The sequence below is a fragment of the Pundamilia nyererei genome, unplaced genomic scaffold, assembly GCF_000239375.1.
Source record: "Pundamilia nyererei isolate P.nyererei 1_Seehausen unplaced genomic scaffold, PunNye1.0 scaffold00298, whole genome shotgun sequence".
NCBI classification, from domain to species: domain Eukaryota; kingdom Metazoa; phylum Chordata; class Actinopteri; order Cichliformes; family Cichlidae; genus Pundamilia; species Pundamilia nyererei.
In genome coordinates, this window is record NW_005187699.1 from 110725 (window position 1) to 134162 (window position 23438).

General features: G+C 40.7%; 3 protein-coding genes and 1 non-coding gene across 4 annotated transcripts in view; 3 read left to right on the plus strand and 1 right to left on the minus strand.

The window, feature by feature from the left end:
• shtn2 (shootin 2) overlaps positions 1–5014 on the plus strand; it is a 12956-nt gene extending 7942 nt beyond the window's left edge. The window contains exons 9-14 of the mRNA XM_005751088.2: positions 60–121; positions 1557–1654; positions 1781–1801; positions 1901–1954; positions 2099–2249; positions 4592–5014. Coding sequence (XP_005751145.1) covers positions 60–121; positions 1557–1654; positions 1781–1801; positions 1901–1954; positions 2099–2249; positions 4592–4749 — 544 coding nt within the window. The 3' untranslated portion in view covers positions 4750–5014. The remainder of the gene's footprint in view (positions 1–59; positions 122–1556; positions 1655–1780; positions 1802–1900; positions 1955–2098; positions 2250–4591) is intronic.
• A 2339-nt stretch (positions 5015–7353) lies between these two features.
• Positions 7354–12807, plus strand: tex261 (testis expressed 261). The gene is made up of 6 exons (XM_005751060.1): positions 7354–7582; positions 10321–10400; positions 10513–10666; positions 11743–11810; positions 11918–12020; positions 12287–12807. The coding sequence occupies exons 1-6, from the start codon at positions 7513–7515 to the stop codon at positions 12400–12402; spliced, it is 591 nt and encodes a 196-aa protein (XP_005751117.1). The 5' UTR covers positions 7354–7512; the 3' UTR covers positions 12403–12807.
• trnak-cuu (transfer RNA lysine (anticodon CUU)) lies at positions 12066–12138 on the plus strand. The gene has a single exon. It is a non-coding gene; the product is annotated as a tRNA-Lys (tRNA).
• Positions 12808–15008: 2201 nt separating the features above from the next.
• On the minus strand, positions 15009–18614 carry ankrd53 (ankyrin repeat domain 53). The gene is made up of 6 exons (XM_013915401.1): positions 18556–18614; positions 18176–18284; positions 16532–16731; positions 16164–16328; positions 15907–16027; positions 15009–15649 (listed from the first exon to the last, which is right to left on the minus strand). Exons 1-6 carry the CDS (start codon positions 18606–18608, stop codon positions 15092–15094), a joined length of 1206 nt encoding a protein of 401 aa, XP_013770855.1. The 5' UTR covers positions 18609–18614; the 3' UTR covers positions 15009–15091.
• Between the last annotated feature and the right edge of the window lie 4824 nt (positions 18615–23438).

Sequence of the window (23438 nt, forward strand, 5' to 3'; positions counted from 1 at the left end):
GTAAAACTCAATGGTCGACTGATTTCAGAGACTTAATCCCTTTCTCTGCCTCCCGCTAGCTTTAAGGATTTCCTGAAGAGCAGGAAGAAACATGGTGCCAAGGCTGCTGATGATTTAAACAGTACGTCTAACCACACGCAACATAACCTTCAGCATAAAGCACTGAGATTTAACAGGGACTCTGCTTTAATCTTAGATTATCGACGAGATCCCTCATCTTGATATATGTCCTGTGTTCCTGGAAAGCATCTTAATTGTTTCAGGCAGTAATTCTACAGCATCTCTTCTTTGCATAAAACATTTGATGGAACAAACATACAAAACACGCAAATATACACAGACCCCTGACAGTGCAGTAAATAACACTGATTATGTCTTCATCATGACACCTGTTAGTAGGTGGGAAATATTTGGGTGCAAGTGAACATTTTACCATGAAAGTTGATGCTAGAAGCAGAAAAAATGGGCAAGCGTATGGATTTGAGTGATTTTGACTCACTGTGATGGCTAGATGACTGGGTCACAACATCTCTAAAATTGCAGCTCTCGTGGGGTGTTCAGAGACTCCCGTGGTCAGTGTCTATCAAAAGCTGTCCAAGAAACAGCGGTGATGCGGTGACGGGCTCATGGATGGCCAAGGCTCATTGATTCACATTGAGCGAAGGCTGACCTGTGTGGTCTAAACAGAAGAGCTACTGTAGCTCAAATTGCTGAAAATGTTCTGATAGAAAGAGAGCATCACAATTTGTTGAGTATGGTCCGCAAAGCCACAGACCAGTCAGGGTGTCCATGCTGACCCATGTCCACCTCTGAAAGTACCAACAATGGGCATGTGAGCATCAGAACTGGAGCATGGAGCAATGAAAGAAAGTGGCCTGATTTGAGAAATCACATTTTCTTTCACATCACATGGATGGCCAGTTGTGTGCATCAGTTACCTGGGGAACACCAGGCACCAGGATGCACTATGGGAAGAAAGCAAGTTGGCGGAAGCAGTGTGATGCACTGGGCAATGTTCTGCTGGAAGACCTCAGGTCCTGTCATCTATGTGAATGTTACTTTGAAATGTACCACCTACCTAAGCATTGTTGCAGAACATGTTCACCCTTTCATGTTAACAGAACTCCCTGATGGCTGTGACCACTTTCAACAGGATAATCTGTCCTGCCACAAAGCAAAAATGATCCAGGAACGGTTTGAGGAGCACAACAACAAGTTTGAGGTGTTGACTTGGCCTCCAAATTCCTTAGATGTCAATCCAATCGGGCATCTGTGGGATGTGCTGGACAAACAAGTCCATGGGGGCCTCAAATCACTTTTTAAAGGACTTGCGAGATCTGTTGCTAACACAGCTACAGGGTCTAGTGGAGGCCCTGCCTTGATGGGTCAGGACTGTTTTGGCATCAAAAGGAGAATATTAGGCAGGCGGTCATAATGTTATACCTAAATAGTGGAAGTTGTCAAAATAGGGACAATACACCACACTGATTTAAAAAAACTGTCATAGAAGACTAAGAAAGCAATCTCAGCACCAATATTCATTTTCATTACTTAAGAAGCAGCTCCCTTGTTGGACATGAAGGCAAGAGCAGTGGATGAAATGATGGAGAGAATAAAGAAAGGCATCGTCCTGAGACCTATGAAGAGAATACAGGTAGAAAAATCGCACTGTGAATTGACATTTGATATATCAGTGTTTTCCAAAGAAACTGATAAAAAAGCATAGCCTGCAGAAATAAATATAAACTCTGTCTCATAACCATCTAACTTCTTCCCACAGGAGGACGACAGTTCCTGGAAGGTCAGTTATCCCGCCGTTCTTCATTTTCTGTTATAACACAGCTGTGATCTGTGTCAGTGACAGATATTTGTTTTTTTGCAATCCACACTTTTCTTACAGGACCAGAAAAGTGACAACAGAAAGTCAGCCATCCTGGAGTTGAAAGGAATGCTGGTAATAACTATAAAATCAAATTTCACTGTGGGCTGAAAGTCACATCTGTGTTGCAAAAGAAAAAAAAAAACCTTACAGCCGTGAGCGATGCATGGCAGCTTGATCTGCTGTGTTTTATCCATCTTTAACTATTTAATACATCAGGACAACATGAAGCGTCAGCACCTCCGCAGAGTGCCATCCAGGAGGGGAACTGGCCGAAATGTGGGCGAAGCAGAGCTCCTGATGGTGCTCCAGAGGCGGAGGAGAGCAATGGGAGACAATCAGGAACCACCACCCTCAAATCAACCACAGGGTACGCTGACAAGCATGGTGTTTTCTTAACCATATACTATACAGTACCTTCACAGTGTGACGCTGGCTAATTATAAATGGCCTGTCTGCCATTAATACATGAATGATTCATGCTTAATTAAGGCTTCAAAGAACAGAGAGTGATTTTACAACACTTGTTTTTTGAAAAAAAGCATCTATTATCACACAATATCCGATTTTGTTCTATCTAAAACATGAAAACATAGCTGCCAAAACGAATGCTGGGTTTTGTGCATGTGTTCCCACACTCAGCAAAATGACAGCTCAGGTGCCTTTATAATCTTATGACCTTCTAGAACTCTTTAATCAGCTTAAATTACAATGAGATCACAATAAATTGATTCTAATTTGTTTATTAGATTGTTTTCTTACATTATTTGTGCTTTCAGGTGCAAGGCACGAGCACAAACAGATGAATACACTTTTTTAGCCTTACCGAACACTCAAAGGTCTTTTAACTACAAGTCACACTTTAACTGTGTGCACTTGAGGCTCTTTATTTACCTCACATCCGTGACCAATTTAGATCGCCATTTAACCCAACAAGTCTTTGGAGTGTGTGAGGAAGCCTTAGTCTCCAGAGAAAACCTGCTTCAATGGGTTTAACATGCAAGCTCCACACAGAAAAGCCCGACCAAGGATAAACACACCAGTCTTCTTGCTGTGAGGCGACAGTGCTAACCACTCCACCACCGTGCCACCAGTTCTGATTGTATCTCTGCTCCAAGGCACTGTCTCTCAAGGCACCCTCTGACTTCTGTGTGTCCTCTATTGCTTATGTGCACCACATATAATTTCTATGCCAGGTATTTCAAACATAAGGTTGGGGGAACCAGAGTCTCCAATCTGGATTTTGTTCAAATATTTGTCATATATTAAAATGGGGCGCATTAACCTGAACTATAAGGGTTAAGTGGATCGGTCTTACTGTTGTTGTTTGTTAATTGTGTCTATTGTATATAAATATGATGCATTTGTTTCCCTGCTCAAAGAGGCCAGTTTAATTTGCCTTCCATATGTCCCACTCTGATATCTCATAAATGCTGTCAGATTGGGCACAAACATTCACTTTGACTCAAAGATGAGTGGAACTTGGTGGTGGAAGGTCAGCGTTACTCTGACCTCACAAAACAGCTTTGGACTTTACATGGAGACTTCATTTACCAACTAGACACAATTTCACAGAAATGTCTGATAGTGTAGAACGATGATGTTACCATTTATATCAACCTGCTCTCATCTCAAGACATCGGATCCTGCCGTTTTGTCTGAAGCTGATGATGTCAGAGAAATGCAGTGGGTTCTGTTTGATAGGTCAAGACGTGCGAGGAAGTGGGAGTGAGTGTTGCAGATCATCAGTGAGCCATTTCTTACCATCTGTTTAGGTTTGCTTTCACTTGCTGTTTATCTTAGCGTTGGAAATATACCCATTAAATCATAAACCCTGCACAGTGAAAAATAATGCATGTGTGTGTTCAATGCACATCAAAAATAACACACCCACTGCATTTAAATGTTTAATAAAGAAGGGTTTAAGTGCATAAATGACAAGCTGGGAGTGACATTTGTCTCCTGATTGCTGTGGGTGGCGTCTTGGCACCAAGACCTAAGGACACCTTTGCGCTTGTCTCCATGTCGCTAGCGGCTTGTGACAAAACTAAAAAGGTCAAAAGTCAACTTCACTGTGGCTACATTTCACATGTGGTAGGGTACTGAATAGGTGACGCTGATTGGTTGTAAAGATCTTCTGTGCTGCTGGGTTGAAGACGTATGTGAGCCAGCCCTTCTGTAGTATTGATGGCTCTCATGATTATAACTTAGTCGTCCAAAAATAAATGCACGTGACACGTTTCATTAAACTCAAAGTGTTAGCGCAAATACCACATGAGTCTAGGGCAGATGTGAGTGGTCGGTGGCTTACAACCAGGAGGTTAGTTACAAATGCAAAGTGCCTACCAGGATGTAACCAGGACACATGCTTTTAGATGTTTTTCATTAGTTTAAAAAAGAGAGAGAAATTCTAGATGCCAGCTTTTAGTATTTGTTTGCATTAATACTTCTAATGATCTTCATCCACTTATTTTTAAAAAAGGAAAGAAGTTATGCAAATTCACTGTTAAAAGGGAAAGATACAGACACAAAAGGGAGAAATAACTGGCTCCCTTTCAGGCCGAGAGCCATTTCGCTCCCTCTGACTTACCTATATTTCCTAATCAGAGAAAACCTCTTTATTCTCTACCTGCTTTCAGTTGTTTTAGCCCACCCTTTAGCTCCCATTTTCAGACTCGTGCCTAAAATGAATATGCGGTGATCTCTGTGCAGATGTCCAACCAGGTTTGCCGTGTGTTCCAGTGGCAGGCGACGCTCCCTGGGCAGGTGAGAGCGGCAGCGCCCCTGTGCTCCGGAGGCTGAAGCAGAACCGAGAGAAGAGAGACTCTCGCATCAGAGCATCAGCACTGTTCATCAGTCACCAAGCCTGACAGCTGTGAGAGGAGGACATGCTGGTTGCTATTATTATTATTATTATTATTATTATTATTATTGTTATTATGATACTGCAGGTTTATATGACAATAGACCAAAGATGATTGAGCAAACTACGCATGTTTGACTTTAAAAGAATCCATTTTATCTTTACATCTTTCGGTATTTAAATGCACTGCCTCCTTGATGTCTTACAACAAACCAGCACTGCCTGACTTGCCTTGAAAATTTAAAATAAAAACTTTAGCTGTGCGCTCTCTATCCGACAGCAGTTGCTTGTGTTTGTTTTATTTTCTTGAGGGAATCCGAGGGTCAGGATTATATCGTAAACGAACATTAAATCTTGCATTTCCAGCTAAAGAAAAACAAAGAAAAGCATTTTTCAAATGCCATTTAACCCAGGTCTATAAAAACCTTGTTGCGTGTCAAAGGAAATGGCACTCTTTCAGCCGTATTTAATAGTCAGCATCATCCCTTTCAGAAACTGGGATTTCAGCTGATCTAAGTGCAGAAAATAGATGGAAAATAGCCCGAGCCATTAAAGAAAACACTTGCGTGAATGTGATTGCCCGCTCCTCTCCCAAGGTGTCTGTCTCTTAAAGCTCGATCCAGCAGAAGAATAGTGGCTGCCATTCATTTGGACACATTAAAGCTGTCGCACCGAGAGCCCAGAGGTGCTGCTGAGATAAGAGCCTCGGGTGATCTGTGTGTGTCCCCCCTGAAAGTTTCTTTAAAATGTAGCAGGCTGCCTTTTGTTTTCTCACCTCCACACAGGTCCTGCATATATATGTGCGCATGCATGCATACATGAATGAATCCATGCACCTTCACACTGTGCTACCTGCCTCCCTGTCTATCTGCGTTTGTTAAAAGCGTTTGAAAAGAGGATGAAATTACTCCCACCTTTGACTTTGACACCATTTTACTGTCTTCACACTGTTTCACATTATATATTTACTTTATTTAGCTCTGTACCAGAAGGTCTGCCTTTTCACTCTTAATCATGCATTTTTTATTGGTTTATATCTCAGTCTCAGAAGTGTCAGGCTTTGAGACATAGTGTGTACTCGCGTCTTTCTAGCTGTTGAATCCATGCACACAAAAGCTCGTGTCTAAGTGCGAGAGAAAGAAACGAAGCCCTCTGAAAAGGATCCTATAGATACAGATGATATTAAAGATGTGTCATTGACTCACACTGAGGTGAGATTCAAATAATGTAAATAAATTTTCCTCTTAATGTGTTTTTCTTTAACTATAAATGCGCGCTGATTTCCTTGCAATGAGCTCTAATCGTGGCTGCTATTAAACCCACTTCTAAGTCTACGTATCCTGAATCAAATTTAACTGAGCCAGTGGCCCATTCTTCAGAAACGAACACAGAGATCTGGTCTTCTTGGTTAAAACTAATTTTTGTATTCATCAGCTTCCTACAGGGGAGGCTGAAAAACTGCTTTAAGCTGCAGAATAAAATAATTACACAGATATTGTTAATCTAAAGTATATACAATGTGGCTACTTGGGGACCAAGAGAAACGAGGTTTGACGTCCTACTGCTGCTGATGTCTGTGGTTTGTATATTTAATTAACGGTGGAAATACTTAGAGCACACATTTTCCTCACTTTTTCTTACAGATTTCCTGCCATCATGAGCTATAGTAGGAAATATTTTGACTTCATAAGGATACATTTGGTCTTACAGCTGTGGAAGCCTGAAACTGCCATAATTAAACACGAATAAATAAAAAACTAAATAAAGAAGTAAAGAATACCCATTAAATAAATCTGCTTCTATTAAAAGCCTCAAAAATATAAAAATGACAAAATCTACGTTTTAAATAAATTAATACAAGTGAAAATGAAATGTTAATGTCACTAACAGGTGAATTAATGCTAACTCTGAGATTCTATCTCAGCTGTCACGTGGTTGCTGGTCTGTAGAATGACCAACAATCATGCACACTCACACCTACTCTTAATTTAGAATCACCAGTTGGCATGAGATGCATGTCTGTGGACTGTGGGAGGAAGCCCATGCAGCCCATACAGAGCGTCCAAACCCGACACAGCTGGCTGGCCAGAGCGTTCTCACTGGCAGGTTTGAACCACTGTACGCTCGTGCTGTGAGGCTGTAGTGCTAACCACTGCACTACTGTAACTGCTTTAATATAAACATTCATATCACATTTTTGGCGCATTTAATGGCATGTTTGTTTGTTTTTGACCATGCCAGTACAATTTATCACGATTTTGACCTTTATTAAATAGTAGATGTAGTAATTGTTATTTAGAAAGAAATACTTTTTGACTTGATTTCTTAAAGATTGACTTGAACATTTTTACAAAAATTTTGACTTACTGTATTTTCTTTTCACATTTCTAAATTTTTGTGTATTTTTGTGGTTGGCACAAATAGATTTACATGGTGAAATTTAACATATTATCATTCAAATATCTTTGGACATTTGGAGAGGGTGTACCCCCCGTCCCACAAACACACACATAGAGGCACCACCCTTTATATTTTTTTTATTATTAACTCAAAAAACATTATTCCTCTCGCGTTGCATTACTCCTCCCACCACAGGTGGGGCTGTAACTAAACAAGTCAGTTCTTCCGGGCTCTGAGGCCTGGCTTTACGACTCTCCTCAGCTCGTACTGAAACACCAGGGGGAGGAACTTTGACCAGCGCTAGTTAGCTACCAGCTAGCTGCTCTCTCTATTATTTTCTTATTTTGTGTGCTGTTGCATATGCAGAGCAATGTGGTTTATTTATTTACTGAGCTGGCTGTCGCTGCTCATCCAGATATCCTTCGTCACGTTAGCAATAGGTAAGTGCTTGCTGAAATCCCCCTGCAGCTGTTAGCCTAGGTAGCTCATATTTGCCTGCCAATGCTAGCGGATCAAGTCAGCAGATTAAGGTGCGCTAGCAAGTGATAACTGAGCTCCGCTTTGCCAACAGCTATCGACTCAAAACGCAGTAATAAAATATGCATGTAAGCCGTGTTAGTGAACGAAGCAGAGTCCTGAAAGCTACCTACTGGCGTCTGGGCTAGTTAGCTTTAAAGGACAGGAAGTTAAGAGGAAGAGAATTGATTGAAAAAAAAGATATTAGATATTTTGTAATGACTACCTTTAAATGTTAACAGACAATCTTTATTAGGTAAATGTTCAAATTTTCTTTTTTTTGGGGGGGGGCAGTAGAATCACTTTCTCTTTGTCTTTAACTCCTAATCGATACTAACTGATCAGCCGATTCAGCAGCACAGAGTTCGGCCTCTTTTTGTAATCTGGTGTGAAGACCGACTCCAACTGCAGGATTCATGCTAATCTAACGTGAAGGCTTGAAATTACGCTCATGTATTTCTGTTTACATCAGAGAGGAGGATGTTAGCGCAGGAGAGGAGCAGCCTACATGTACGAAACTTTTAATGAAGGCTTGGCCCAAAGCCAGAGGTCCGTCCATGTAGACTTTTACCTGGCCACGTAACACCTACTGCATGACACGCTCAGTCATGTGACCTGACCTGTCAGCAGATGAGAAAATAAAACAGCAAATATTCATGACGTATATCGTTTTCATTTTCAATGAGACAACTCATGACATGAGTTATCTCATTGTGTCCTCATTTTTTTATAGATCAAATCAAATCACTTTTATTGTCACATCACATGTGCAGGTACACTGGTACAGCACATGTGAGTGAAATTCTTGTGTGCGAGCTTCACAAGCAACAGAGTTGTGCAAAATACAATAATGTAAACAAGCAAAATACAAGAATGGCTACATCTGAAACTAATAAATATATGTACAATATATAATAGTATATGCATTTCTGGATGTGTATACTAAATATTTTTCTACGTGTGTGTGTGTGTGTGTGTACACATATTTTACAAATTAAATAGATTAAACAATAAATAAAATATATAAAATAAAATATACAGAGTGAGACATGTGCAAAACAGTGGCGTTACTGTACAGTATGGAGTGCATAATGTTAAAGTTCCAGTAGTGAAGCTGAGGTGTCTATGACGTGTTCAGCAGTCTGATGGCCTGATGGAAGAAGCTGTCTCTCAGTCTGCTGGTACGGGACCGGATGCTGCAGAACCTCCTTCCTGATGGAAGTAGTCTGAACAGTTTATGGCTGGGGTGACTGGAGTCCTTGATGATCCTTCCCGCTTTCCTCAGGCAGCGCTTCCTGTAGATGTCTTGGAGGGAGGGAAGCTCACCTCCAATTATCCGTTCAGAGCACCGCACTACTCGCTGGAGAGCTTTGCAGTTGTAGGCGGTGCTGTTGCCATACCAGGTGGTGATGCATCAAGTCAGGATGCTCTCAATGGCACAGTGATAGAAGGTCCTGAGGATGCGGGGGCTCATGCCGAATCTTTTCAGTCTCCTGAGAAAGAAGAGGCGCTGCTGCGCCTTCTTCACTGTTTTGTTTGTGTGTACTGACCACGTAAGATCCTCAGCCAGATGTACTCCGAGGAAACGGAAGCTGCTCACTCTCTCCACAGCAGTGCCGGTGATGGGGGTGTGTACTTCTCTGCACCTCCGGAAGTCCACTATCAACTCCTTTGTCTTTGCGACGTTGAGGGTGAGATGGTTGTCTTGACACCAGTGGGTCAGGGCGCTGACCTCCTCCCTGTAAGCCGTCTCATCACCGTTGGTGATAAGACCCACCACTGTAGTGTCGTCCGCAAACTTCACAATGATGTTGGAGTTGTATAGATCAAGGCCAGCGTACGCCAAGCTTAACTGTTTATTAAGTGTTCATTAGTTTTAGAATTATTTGTTTTAATATTTTTGGACAAGTAACAGTGTTTGTTATTACTGTTTAAGGACTATAGTTTGAGTAAGTTTAATTGTGTGTGCAAGCTGCAAACACATGGCCTTCAACACACAAAGCCATTACTCATAACTCAGATGCTTATTCTGATTAATAACACATAACTTCTTTTTAAAAAAATCATACTTTAGCCAATAGTGGTTATAGAAAGCTGTTATATTTAGTGAAAGAAGTACAGACCTGTTTTATGTCTTGGCTTCTCCCTCACAGGTAGTATCCAGTTCACACATATTGACGAGTCTGATCAATTTACTGTCTGTTTGGCCTTCCTTCCACATGAGCTCAGTAACTGTGGGTCGTGTCAGTGTTGCTCAAATGAACCTACATTATTTGGTCCGTCTTTGTTGCTCTGCCACGGCTGTTCACAGGAGCTAGGTATTGAATGTCGATAAAGCCTTTGCAACAAATCTTGAAAAATGTCACATACTCAGTTTGCCTTCAGTAAATTTTAGCTGCTCAGGTGTTGAATCCTTTCTCCTCGTGGCTCCAAAACCTAAACTGTACCACCTGCTTTCCCTAAATTTGTATGTAAATGTTTTATTTATTTCTTTTTTTAAGCAGAATGATTTGCAGCAAAAGCGACAGAACAAATTTAGCAGTCTATAAAAAAACAAACAAAAACAACCCTAAAAGTAACTGTGTCTTACTCTTTTATTCACACTGACGCCCCTCCCCAAGTCTTCTTCTTTGGTTGCTCATTACCTTTCATTTTCTCTCAGCTGCTGGCCTCTACTACCTGGCTGAACTAATAGAAGAGTACACAGTAGCCACCAGCCGAATAATAAAGTACATGATACTGGTGAGTATTTGGGTGTGACTTAATGATGAGATTGTCTTTAGGTACTTGTTTTAATGATGTGCTGTACATGCAGGTCAACAGTGGTTTTTACGATTTCTGTGGATGTGTCCAGTTCTCTACAGGGGTGCTGGTATGCCTCTATATGTTCGAAGGCTTTCCAATGTTGATGGTGGGAGTCGGTCTCTTCACAAACCTGGTTTATTTCGGACTCCTGCAGACCTTCCCCTACATACTTCTGAGCTCCCCAAACTTCATCCTCTCCTGTGGTAAGTGTAACACACATTTGCCTTGAATTATTTGGTAAAACTAAGCAAATACAATCTGAAAAGGGGGGAAAAGTTAACAAATCAATAAGGATGCTATCTGCTATTAACACTGATCAGCCTGAACTGCTTTAACTGTGTTTTATTGATCATATCATTACCAACCAATATTACACTGGAAAGCCTTGAGTTCTGGTAGTGGCCTCCACTGGCAGGATAATGTGCTTCACTGCACAGCAAACAAAACAAACAGCCTGAGGTTTTGTTCACAGGGTTGCACTATAAAGCCAGATTAATGGCTTGGTGAGCTGTGTCAAGCTTAAAGAAAAGGTTTTTTGTGTCAGAAAAGCGGCTCTCTTTTTCTTGGTTAAATCACCATGGTAACTCATGCGAAATACTGATTCTTGGTTGGAGCAAAATCATGTTCAATTTCAGATTTAAAAATCACCTGGAAGCGCCGCATTTTTACTGTTTCTTTAATTTAGAGCTCGTTTTAAGTGCATTAAAGATTCTCTGTATGATTTAAATAATTAAATTGTTAAGCTGTACTTTTTATCATTATCATCTACTAATGTCTCTGACTGGAGTAGGTGTCACTCACAGGGATCATTTTGTGCTGATGAAGAGTCACATGACCTGTGAAATGCTCCTTTATAAGTGAGTGCTGAGGGCCTGAAGCAAGCTTAACAGGAGTTTTTATAGCTGCCCTTTGTGATAACTGTTGTTGAGCCAGCTACAGGAAAGAAAGCCTGGTTTTGTTAAACTTCTTGTATAGTACACCCCTCTGGCCTCCAGACTCCCCAGATCCAAATCAAATGAAACGTATGCAGCATATCCTGAAACAAGCCCAATCCACTTTAACTTTCCACTACCAACAGCCCCGTGCCAGGACAGGTCAGAGCTGTTTTGGTGAAACAGTATTTTGCAGGAGGTTTTAATATTTTGGCCTGGTTGTTGTGTGCACATCTAGAAGGATAGATTCATTTTCCTTTAGTCCTAATATGGACTTCTTACACATTAAACTGTGAGTCAAATGACAGCGTTTGTCAGTGTAATGAGTGTAAATTTTCTCGCTGCAGTGTTGGTGGTGGTGAACCATTACATGGCCTTCCAGTACTTTGCACAAGAGTATTACCCATTCTCAGAGGTAATGTAATCTCAGATTCACAATACTGTGTACAGTTTTGGATATAGATCTTTTTATATTTCTCTTTCTTGTATAATCATGTGCCATTTATGCTCAACTGGACATAGGTGCTTGCCTACTTCACCATCTGCCTGTGGGTGATCCCCTTTGCCTTCTTTGTGTCGCTGTCAGCAGGAGAAAATGTTCTCCCGTCCACCATGCAGCAAGGAGGTAAGTCTCAATGCTGCCATTGCTTTTAACAGACTTTGCTCATTAGCCCGGCTAGCTCAGTCGGTAGAGCATGAGACTCTTAATCTCAGGGTCGTGGGTTCGAGCCCCACGTTGGGCGCGTTCTTTTTTGCACTTGCTCTTAGTTTCTGAAGTACATTGTAAGTTTTTAAAACCTGTTTCCTGCCTTCTATGTGTCAGTGCAGTCAGAAAACTCATGTTTTAAATGACATTTCCTGTTTCCCCCTCCCCCCCCCCTTTTTTTTTAGATGATGTAGTATCTAATTACTTCACCAAGGGCAAACGGGGGAAGAGGTCTGGGATCCTCCTGGTGTTCTCTTTCCTGAAGGAGGCAGTGCTGCCCAGCCGACAGAAAATGTACTGAAGGCTTGAGAGTCTGGGGCGCTGCCTCGGGGGTCAGTGGGGACGTGCGAGTACGTGTTGAAGATCAAAGGGGAAGCAGGAAGGACAGTGGAAATTGTTTCTGGATGGGACTAAAACGACGCTGTGGCCAAATGGGGAAGAAAGGCTTATTAAGAAATAAATAACTTAAAAAAAAGGACGGACCAATGAACAGATCAGAGCTTCCTGCTGGACGAGCCCGGCGAGTTTACCCAGGCCACGTCTGTCTGTCTTTGTCTTTCTGTCTGTACTGACTGCCAGTAACACCCACCAGAGACCTCGTTGTGGGGATCCTATGTGTAGCGTGATGCTTTCATGTCAAGTTGGACTCATTTTTTTTAAAGCTTTAGTAATAAAATATCTACATGTGGGGTTTAAAAAATAACAACCAGAGATAAATACTTGTTTTTCCTTTCTGTCGTACGTGTGTCAAAGGCCTCACACTTCATCTGATTCCATACACGGAGTAGTGTTAAAAATAAGAAGAAATTCTGATGAAGAGGATTTCTTAGATATGAGACAGATCAGAGGTACTTTATGATTAATTCCTGCACTCCAAACTTGGATTTTGGTTTTAAAAAAATGGCATATTAGTTGCTACAGGTCGCCAAACAAACATTTTAATTAGATTACTGGAAATGAAGAAGGACAAACTGTGGAGAAGTCCTGCTCTGTTTTACAAAGTATGACATGGTATAAACAATATCCCGCCTGGCATATAATATCTCAGAAAATGAATTCAGCAAAGGCACTTGTGAAGGGTTACTTTTAACTATTGAAGTGAGCTACGAGGCATGTTTCCTGCACTGGATCTCAGCGCTCATCAGCATTTGGCCACAGAAACGATAAGATTTCATGTGCTTCTACTCATAAACCACCAGCACTACAGCATCCTTTGTTTGTTTTGTTTTTGTTTTGGACTGTTTGTAAGAATTTAAACTGACATACCTGACATCAAAGACAAATGTAAACACTTGTAGAGATCAAACTTTTGCAGTGACTTTTTTTAAGCTCACTGCTGTTGGGGAGAAAAGCTGCTCCGTGTGGTATAAAGAGACAAACATTAAAAAGGACAAAATTCCTTTTATCAATTCCCCAGTGTGATTCACTGCAGGCTGATATGCGCGCAGCTGTGTAATTAAAAGAGTTTAGTGAAATAACTTTGGATTAAATGGTTATTTTTTACAGGCTGAAATAAAGGGAACAGAAACACTTACAGATGTTTATTATTTACAGTTAAATCAGGTTATAGCTTCCAGTCTGTTACGTTGTATTTGCACCGTGATGGATTTTCTAACTGCTGTCACGCCCCGACCTGTCAAGTGTGTGTCGAGGCAGATGGCTTTCTTATTTAGATCCCATGTGGCCTAGATCACAGAGTACACCCGGTTGATGCTAGTGTGCACTTTGACCCCCATCAAGGTGTGAAGTGCTCCATGAATTCAAAGGAAGGAGGAGAAAAAATAATGCATGCAGACACACACACACACACACACACAAGCCTTCAGCTGACAGGCCACAGCTCAGAGTTCACACTCTAATGCTGTTGACAAGCCCTCACCTGGATCCCGATTCACTTCCCTGGGGGAGATGAGTGAGAGTGCAGGGATACACCTGTGACAGGCGACCCAGTTCACGGAGGTTTTCTCACCTTTCGTTCACCCCTCTGTTCACCCCGCATTTATAAGTTCAGCTTCAGGAGCGGATGGCATTTTTAATTTTTGTCACTTGCAGCTGAGGTTGTGGTGCAGGTGGAAGAGTGGGTTGGCCACCAATCGCAGGTTCAATCCCCCCGGCCCTTCCCACACAGAGTATCTCCTGATATATGCTGTGGGTGTGAATGATGATGGTTGCTGGCATTTATTGGAAACTCTCAGGTCTAAAAAGTAGACAGGATAAAGAACATTTAACACTCCGGGATGCCTGGATATTCTCAAAGACAAGGTTCAGTTTTGTGCCTGCTGAAGCTCTTGAAGATCAGCAGCGTATCCGTTTTCCCAAATGCTTTTCAATTTCGGGGGGTTGTTTCCGACCAGGGCCCAAAGATTACTAGACACTTTAAATAGTTTCAAAATAAAAAAAATAGCAACAACAGCTTTATGTACGACCTTTTATTGATATTTTTAACTTGATTTAAAAACTATTAAAAGGGACCTTATATCTTTCAAGTTATGAGTACATGTACAGGTAATCCCCTGGAGCAAACGCTCATGTTTCAGAGAATTTCTTTCTGCTCATGCCTCAGTGTGATGTTAATGGGATCAGATATTCCTAATCTAGTCATCTCAGCTACATCCATCTGGTTCTGTCTAAATCTGCTGACGAGGGGCTGCCAATCAGAAGAATGGTGTCCTTAAATGGAGAGGAGCTGAGAACGGCTTGTTTCAGACATGATGATCTGAGGTGCTGCACTAATGTTTAGTATAAGGATTATTATGATCTATGAGTCATGCAAAGCTATCCTAGTAGAGTTCAAGAATGAAAAAATATGAAGCTGAAAATGAGCTTAATAGTTCCACTAAATGTTTTTTCACGTATGTTGATGTCAAATGTTTCCATTTGAAAAAGCTATTTGACAAACTCTAAACATAGTGACACTCAAGCTTTTAATGCATTTCTTCGGAGCCTGTTTCCAGTTTCAGGTTAAATCTCTTCAGCCAAGACTGGGAAAGTCAGTACTGTCTAAACTCCAGCACCTCAACCAGACACATGGCCACCTCTGTCCAGGGGGAGGTGTTGTGCTCCTGAGGGCATCCTTGATGCTTGACCTCCACCATGTTCTGTGACTCAAAGTCCTGTGGCCAGGTGATCCTGGAAGGGAAGGCTCTGGGAAACAACACCCTCTCAAGGACATCCAGAGGCAGGTTAGGAGCGGGGTGAGGCATGCTGTCCCACCTGGTGGTGTACTGAAGTTGCCTGCTGGAGCTGTCCCTCCAAATGGTGACGCTGTCACGGAGGTCGGGTTCTGCGAGGGGTTTCTTTGGCTGGAGGCCTGTGAAGATGCTCCATGGTTTGAAGGGTGGCTTAGGAAGGGTGTTCCTGTCCTCTTTAATGCCTTCAGGCTGCTGCTCCTCACAGTGGGCCTTTGCATGCTTTGACTCACAGTTGCTCTGATCTGCTAAGAAGCACTTGGTGTGATACTTGCTCACCTGCCCCTTGAGGGAGAAATCCTTCAGGAGGGCCACGCCTTTCTTCTTTGCCCACTCAGCCACCTTTTCATCAGTGAGTGTCTAATGATGGAGGGAGAAAGTGCAAACAGCATAAGAAAGCTGTTCATAAAAACCTTGACTCTACTATAATAAAGCCCCCATTTACACTGCAGAGGCCTTCCTGCCTCACGGGAGCCGCGGTTTTATACTTTATGAGCCAGTTTAAGACAAGGCGTTGATAATGTATGTGTATATTCTTTATATTTAAAGAGTATACACATACACATAATATTCTATTTAACTTTCCATGTCATATAAACAAACTCCTATAAACTAACCTTTCTGGTGAGATTATTCTGTTTGGCCATGCCCACAAGATCAGTGTATAAGGCCTGAACCAGCACTCTCTCCTTTCTTTCTTTCTCTTTATTCACATGCCACATACAGCTCTTCAGATACCTGCCCACACACACACACACACACACACACACACACACACACACACACACACACACAAACAAGAGATTTGTTTAAAGGAAGTAGCTGTTTCAACTACAGCAGTTTAAACTTTTATTTTGGTGTGAGCTTGCTCTACCTCGCTACCTTCCTGTGGCACCAGATGCAGGCTAAGTCCAGAGGTGTCTGCCCCAAGCTGTCCTTGGCCAAAACATCTGCTCCGGCCTTCACGAGGATCTCTGCACAGTCGAGAAAGCCCTCAGAGGCGGCCAGGTGCAACGGGGTCTGCCCCAAGTCTGTGGTGCTGGTTTGAAACACCCCCCAAAAAACCTCAGCTTTATTTATTATCATCACCATCATAATTATCATCATTGCAATCATTATCTCTTTTAAAAAGCATTTCTTTGGTAATTTGAATGTTGTGTATGCAGCCGCTGAGCGTGAACAATTTCATATTTCTAAAATAACCCAAAATAGAAAATACAGCTGCCTGCGCAGCCTTCTTACGCATTAACGTCGGCGTCGTGCTCCAGCAGGTATCTGAGACAGGCACAGGTTCTGGGGAAGCTCTTGTAGGACAGGACCATGTGGAGGGGCCGGCGACCTTGGGAATCACTGCTGTTGATCCACTGTTGCCTGGACTTCACCAGGAGCTGAACATCACCCAACTCGCCATAAAGGCAGGCCACGTGGAGTGGCGGCAGACTCTGGAAGATAACGTTTCTACTCTTAGGTCTTTTTTATTTTAATTTATTTTTTTTACAGAGGACGATTTGATGTCACTGCAGAAAAACGAAAAGGTGTAATTAAGAATATTAATAACAGATATTTCAGTTTAGATATTTCAAGTTCAGGGTCCTTGGCCTGGACAAAATTAAAAAGGACGTGATTTTCTTTGCCTGTTTCATCATAGGCAGTGATGTATTTGGAAAATAATGTTTGTACATTTTCTCAAAAATGTTTTAAATCCCAAGAGTATCATTAGCGTTGTTAAGATAGTTTAGGAATAAGTGTATAAGTGGGTAAAAATGATAATTTGATACCTTTTTGTGCAAATGTTTAAGAAAAGACAAAATGTTACAGTTTTGCTAATGATATCTTGGTCACAGCTCATTTTTATATACACAAAGCAATGTTTTTCAGTTCCTCTAATTGTTGTGACAAATTGAAAATCTTCTTTCAGTCCCTTAAAAAGACAAACTTCTGACTTTTCAAAATCAACAGTTCTAATACTTTGGTCCTAGGAGTCAACAGCTAGCTAGCAGACACCAGCTAGCAAGAACTTCTGAGCTGTTCCAGCTGGCTGATTTGGGTAGCTGATTAGCCAGCTGCTGAGCATGGACAAAAGTTTGAATGAGTCCACATAGTCTGATCCAAACCAGATAAATGGTTGTTAGGATTATGAGGAGGTTCTTGGAAGATTTTCTCCCCTGTAAGGGGGATCCCAAAAGTCTGAGAACCACTGCTCTAAATCACTTACAATTGCTAGTGATTCACCTTAAGTGTTAATTCTATTTATATTTTAGTTTTCTTTTCAAATATATGAATGTCTTTTAGAAATTTGTAATATCCCCCCACACACTGATTTCTCTCAGCTGTTCTGAATTACCTTTCAGTGTGTTTATTGGCTTGATAGGTATTTTTTTTAAATTCCTTTTAACTCTTCTGTGTAAGGTGATCACGAGTGTTTTGAAATCAACACGTTATCACTCCCAAAACGTAACATTTTAGGCTAGGTGACAAATCGTCAACATTTTTCGCTTTAGGGTACCCAACACGTTCCTAAATGACAACATCAGAAAAAAAGAGAACACATGAGAACCGTTTGGACTCAAACTACACATGTTCGTTCATTTTCTTAAAATCGCCTTGGAAAACACTGTTTTACGTCCTTTAACTGCTGGTTAATGTTAGGAATGACGTGACAAAACGTCGGTATGCTACGCCCCGTGAGTGAGAACGGGCTGTTTGAAATATGCCTAAATAACAAAATCTGTTATCATTACTATTAATAATAATGCCTATGTTTTATTTATTTTTCCACAGGATGTTGTAATGTAGAGGCTACTACTGCTTAACATTTTCTTATGCACAAAAGTGGTCTAAAGATTTTTGAAAATCCTAATGTTGATCAGCTGTTAATAACTTTACCTGCTGGTGCAGGGAGAGCTGGTTCTCATTTAAATCACACTTCTCCGGGTTCCCAGGAGCCACAGCTGGGAACATCTGCCTGCTCAGCGCATCATAATGGGACTGTTTACTGCAAGATTAATCCACGCAGAAAAAAATGCTGTGAGAAGTAAGCCGTGAAACCTCAAAACATCCGAGAGATTTAAGCTACATATTTCCTTACATATCACCCCTTTTAAAGTTGCTATTAGCCTGCTCTTACAAGATATAGTTTTCTATTAAAACGCTCATTACAACGTTTAAAGCGGCTGTTTTGACCAACCCACGGTGTAAATTTACACTTTAAGCGCATATGCACTGAAAAACAGCACCCAGGCTTTCAGTATTAACAAAGTTTTTACCCTTTTTTACATCTTCCACGTCTCCGTTTTCCGGGCTTGTTGACAGGTTCCATGGTTGCCATGGAACTGTAACCGGGAAACTAACCTCGCTTTACTTTTTTTTTTTTTCTTTTTTTTTTACTCCAGTCTTGCTTTATTTAAAGTAAACAAGTTTACATATAAAATGCACATACACATACAATTACATATACAAAACCACTTTACGACATCCGGCACAAGAAGGAGAGAAAGCGATGAATTGTTATTTCCGGTTACAATATGTGTTAAATTATTATTATTAAAACTGTAGACAGTGTTTTTCAACCGATTTAAAGATCTGATGTCACGCGCTGTTCGACACGTGATTTGTATTCAGACCAAAGAGTGTATAAAAGTTTTCTACAGTCATTGGTCATTCAAACTTTTTAACCCCAAAAACAGGGGCGACAAACATATGTCCCCAGGATCGGCTTTGGAACAAGTGAGCGCATAAATTCTGGACTTTTAACTATATTTTCCCACTGAAAAAGACCTCTCCCATTCCCATTAAGTAACACTTAAACAATAGAAAATACAGAAAATGTCTGTTTTTTTTTTCATTATCAACAATAGAAATTTCTTATATACAATGAGACAGTAGGCTACAGTACAAAAACAACAACAAAGAATTTAAGAGAAGAAAGGTAGTACATTTTCTATGAATTCAAGTATTTTTGTTTTATAATTACAGGACAGTCTGGGCAATGAGATACCTGAACTTTTTCTTTAAGTTTAGACTTTTATGTCCTACAGTTTAAGCCCAAACAGTCACACTGACTTATTTCTTCATTTGCCAGAGCAGTTTTTTTTGTATGATGTAGAAGAGCTGGCATATACTGTTTAACTTGCTATTCTTTTTCATCTCTTGAGATATCTCAGGATATCATGTTTGTAATTTAACTTCTTTGCACTGACAGAAGGAGGAGATTCACTGGTCTGGCCCACAATGTAAAACGAGTTTGATACCTTTGCTTTAGACATTAGATACATTCAAGCAAATAATATTTTCCTCCATATAATGCAATAGAGGTGGCAAACATTAAGCACTACTATCTTAACATTATAAATAAATTCCATTCTCATTTTTATCACAACAAAAGCATGTGAATTAAACACATAAAACCATTTTCAAACTTATTAACATCAATTTTCTATTAACTGGGCAACAGCTAGTTAACTCATTCACTGCCAGCCATTGGCAGTGAATGAGTTAAACCCATTGACTCATTCACTGCCATTGACGGCTATAGACGTCAATGGCAGTGAATGAGTTAACATGCACATCAGAGAGTGATAGTAAATCATTTTGTGATAGCAATACTGGCCAGTGTTTTCATTCCCTGCCTATGGTCCACACATTGTGCAGGCCTGGTCGTTCTCCTTCTCATATCTACACGATATACTTGCTTTTTTATCTTTTCAATAAAACTGAAATTAAAAGTCATTTCTATCACATTTGATAGCACGAGTTATGTCTGAGTGTAATAGCTTGTGACAGATAAAGGTAGATCAGTGGTTGCATGCATGGCAGAGGCGCACTTCTACCCTCTCACGCAGAGTCCACAGCTCTCTCCTCATATATCCCTGGTGTGCTCATATTGATAGTTCATTACGGGTCCCTGCTGGCTCTTGGCCTTAGCAAAGTAGATCAATCTTGCTCGTGCTGCGCAGGCCACATGTGAGGCCGATATAAATTAAACAGTTACTTTATGGTCTCCATATCTCTGTGGCAGCAGGCCTCTCTGATCACAGCTACTGACCAAAGTGAATGTGACGGAGTGCAACTCAGTAGACAGATACAGTATGTGCAGAGGAGGGAGAGTGGACACACTGGACAAAGGATGCTGAAGATGGAGCTGCCAGGCAAGAAGAAAAGAAGTGAGGGCAGATATGCTGAAGGGTTGGTGTGACACAGATAGGGTGAGATGGAGGGAGATAATAAACTGCGGAGTTCCCTAAAGTGAGCAGCTGGAATAAAAAGAAGATACAGATGTCACTAAGAACTCTGTGCCGTGTCAGAAATACTGAAGTGAGTTAACAATTTCTGGAGCAAATTAGAAACACAAGCGTGTAAATACAAGAAAAAGACTAAAACCAGTGGTGCATTAATTTTAACATTATAGAGTAGATTTCTTCTTCTTTCAGGATCTCCATTATACCCTGTCCCTGACATCCTCCTCTGACACACCAACCCTTTGCACGTTCCCTTTCACTGCATCCATGAATCTTCTCTGTGGTCTTTCTCTCTTCCTCCTGCATAGCGGCTCAATTTTCAACATCCTTTGTCCACTATATACAATATAATACAATACAAGACAAATTTATTTATATAGCACGTTTAAAACCAGGGGTACACAAAGTGCTTCACAAAGCAATAGACAATAAATGATTACACTGAGCAATGAAAAATTAAAAACACAGTAAAATGAAGGATAACAAAAACAAATTAGTGAGTAGAGATAAGGAGAATATATAATAATCTAGGGAAAGATGCAGCAATTAAGAAACGGAGACAATTAACACTATAACCACTGTCCCTCCTCTACACATGTCCAAAAGAAGTCGTTTTTAGACAGCAGGGAGGTCAACAAGAAAGGAAAAAGGTACATCAGGTTTTGACTGATGATCAATACATTTGAGGACTTTTATTGTTTAGTTTGGTTCTTTTCATTACACTTCTTAACAGTAAGATAGAAAAAAAAATAGTGGATTAACATAACCTGGAAACAGAAAACTTATAAAGCAGCTCACAGAACATCAAGAAAGACCTCTGGCACCGAACAGAAGAAAGAAACATTAAAGACTCTATGAGGGAATCAGCTTTACCAAAACACAGATCCTAGCAAGTCCTTTTTCAGCTGTAGTGAGACAAAAGAACTCATGACTCATCCTCTGTATTAGACATTTTAAATTAATTTCATTTCTTTTTGTAAATACTTTCCTCATTGTAAGAGAACAAAAAGTGGAAACACACAGACACAGGTGTACTGATAAAAATCAGGCTTTGATTTTACTTCTAAATATTGCTTTAGTTCAAAATGCAAAGCAAAGAAAACAAGATAACAAGTTGTGAGAAAGACAATTACCTGTGTACACAATGGAAGCAAAGAAAACAGGGACAACTAAAAAAAAAACTCAATACAAGTAATACAAATGAAAAGGACTGCTGCACCAGGCAGGTCAGTGAAAAGTCAAAGCCCACAGACAAAAAAGTATCCTTATCACTCTTCTTAACCTTTAAATTCAAGCACATAGCCATTTAGCCTGCCTTTACAAGCATTTGTGAATGAACGAATCAGTGTAAAGAGCTTACTGGGATTACTGGGTAACAGGATGCCACGGTTGCAACAAGTCAGTTTGTGAAATTTCTTGCCTCATATATTCAATAATCAACTCTAAGTGGTATTATTGTAAAGTGGAAGTGTTTATGAACCACAGCAACTCATCCAAAAAGGGTAAAGTTACAGAGTGGGGCCACTGAGTGCTGAGCTGCAGTCACAGATCATAAGAATTATCATCAGCATGAAAACTGTGCACCGGGAGCTTCATGGCATGAGCTTCAACAGCTGAGCAGTTCCTGTAGGTGTAATCTGTGGGTGGTCCAGAAGATTTGTCCTTACAGTGTATAAATATATGAAAAAACAATATAAATCATGTTGTTTTTATGTTGTTATTTAGGGTACAGTGCAGTGTTCATTATGCTGAAACAAATTAACCTAAAATAACTAACACAACAAACTAAACATGCACAGCAAAAATTAGCTTGGTGTGAAATCTTAAACTCTACGGTTGTGCAAAGAGTGTGGATGAATATTACCTAATTATACTGTCGTTATATAATAACAGTTTTTATTATTATATAATTGGTATGTAAATATAATTATTTAAGTCACACAAATACACTTCTTTCAGAGCTTTTCCCCTCACATAATGATAAAAACATCATGAAAAATCACGAGTACGTAACTTAACTAGCTTAAACCCATTTTTATTGACCCTTTTTCACATTTGTGACTCCTCCTTTCACTCTTTCGTTCTCTGTTAAAGCGATCAAGGTCCGGTGAAGGGTCAAGGACGAGCCACCACCCGCTTGTCTTCCCCCCCCCGAGGTGGTTTTTGCCTTTGTCACAACATGTCCTTGAAGCTTTCAGCTCCTTTGGTGACGTAGGTTTGGGTGTACAGAAACAGTGAGTATATGTGAACCTTGTGTGCGTGCGTGTTAATGTATGAACAGTCTTTGTGTGTGTGCACGCCAGCATGTGCCGATTAACAGTAAGAGAGCAGCACAGCCCCCCTGTGGCTTCAGCGGCTTCCTCTGACCTCGGTCACGTGCCGTGGAGGTTGAGTGGAAACTTTAGTGTAGAGCTCTTTCATGTTTGACTTTCAGCACAAGTCCCTGGACAGTGACCCCCAGCATGACCATTTCCTTTTGACAGCTGAGTGTGTGTTTGTTATGTGCTGTCAAATTCTCTCTGTGTGCCCAGTAAAATAGCTATGTTTCTCTCTTTAACGTTGTAAGGTCTTGACCTTACTGTGTTGTGTTTGCCCTCAAATGACTAAACAAATTTAAGCTGAACTGAATGAAATGCTCTCCCCCACAAAAAAAATCATAAGAGCTTTCTGACATATGATGGTCTGGACATTAAGTTACAGATTAGTTTCTTACTCTAAGTTCAAAGGTCAGTTAAATATACTCTCCGATCTTTGTAAATGCTCACCGAATTTAAAATAGTGCAACGAAACCTGTGAATGCATGCGTACAGCTCATCCATATGGTGCAGTGGAGATTAGCACTGGGCTGATTATAGCCATGTAAACCTGCTTAGGGTGAGGATGAAAATTAGATCATATCCCAACAGCCTCGC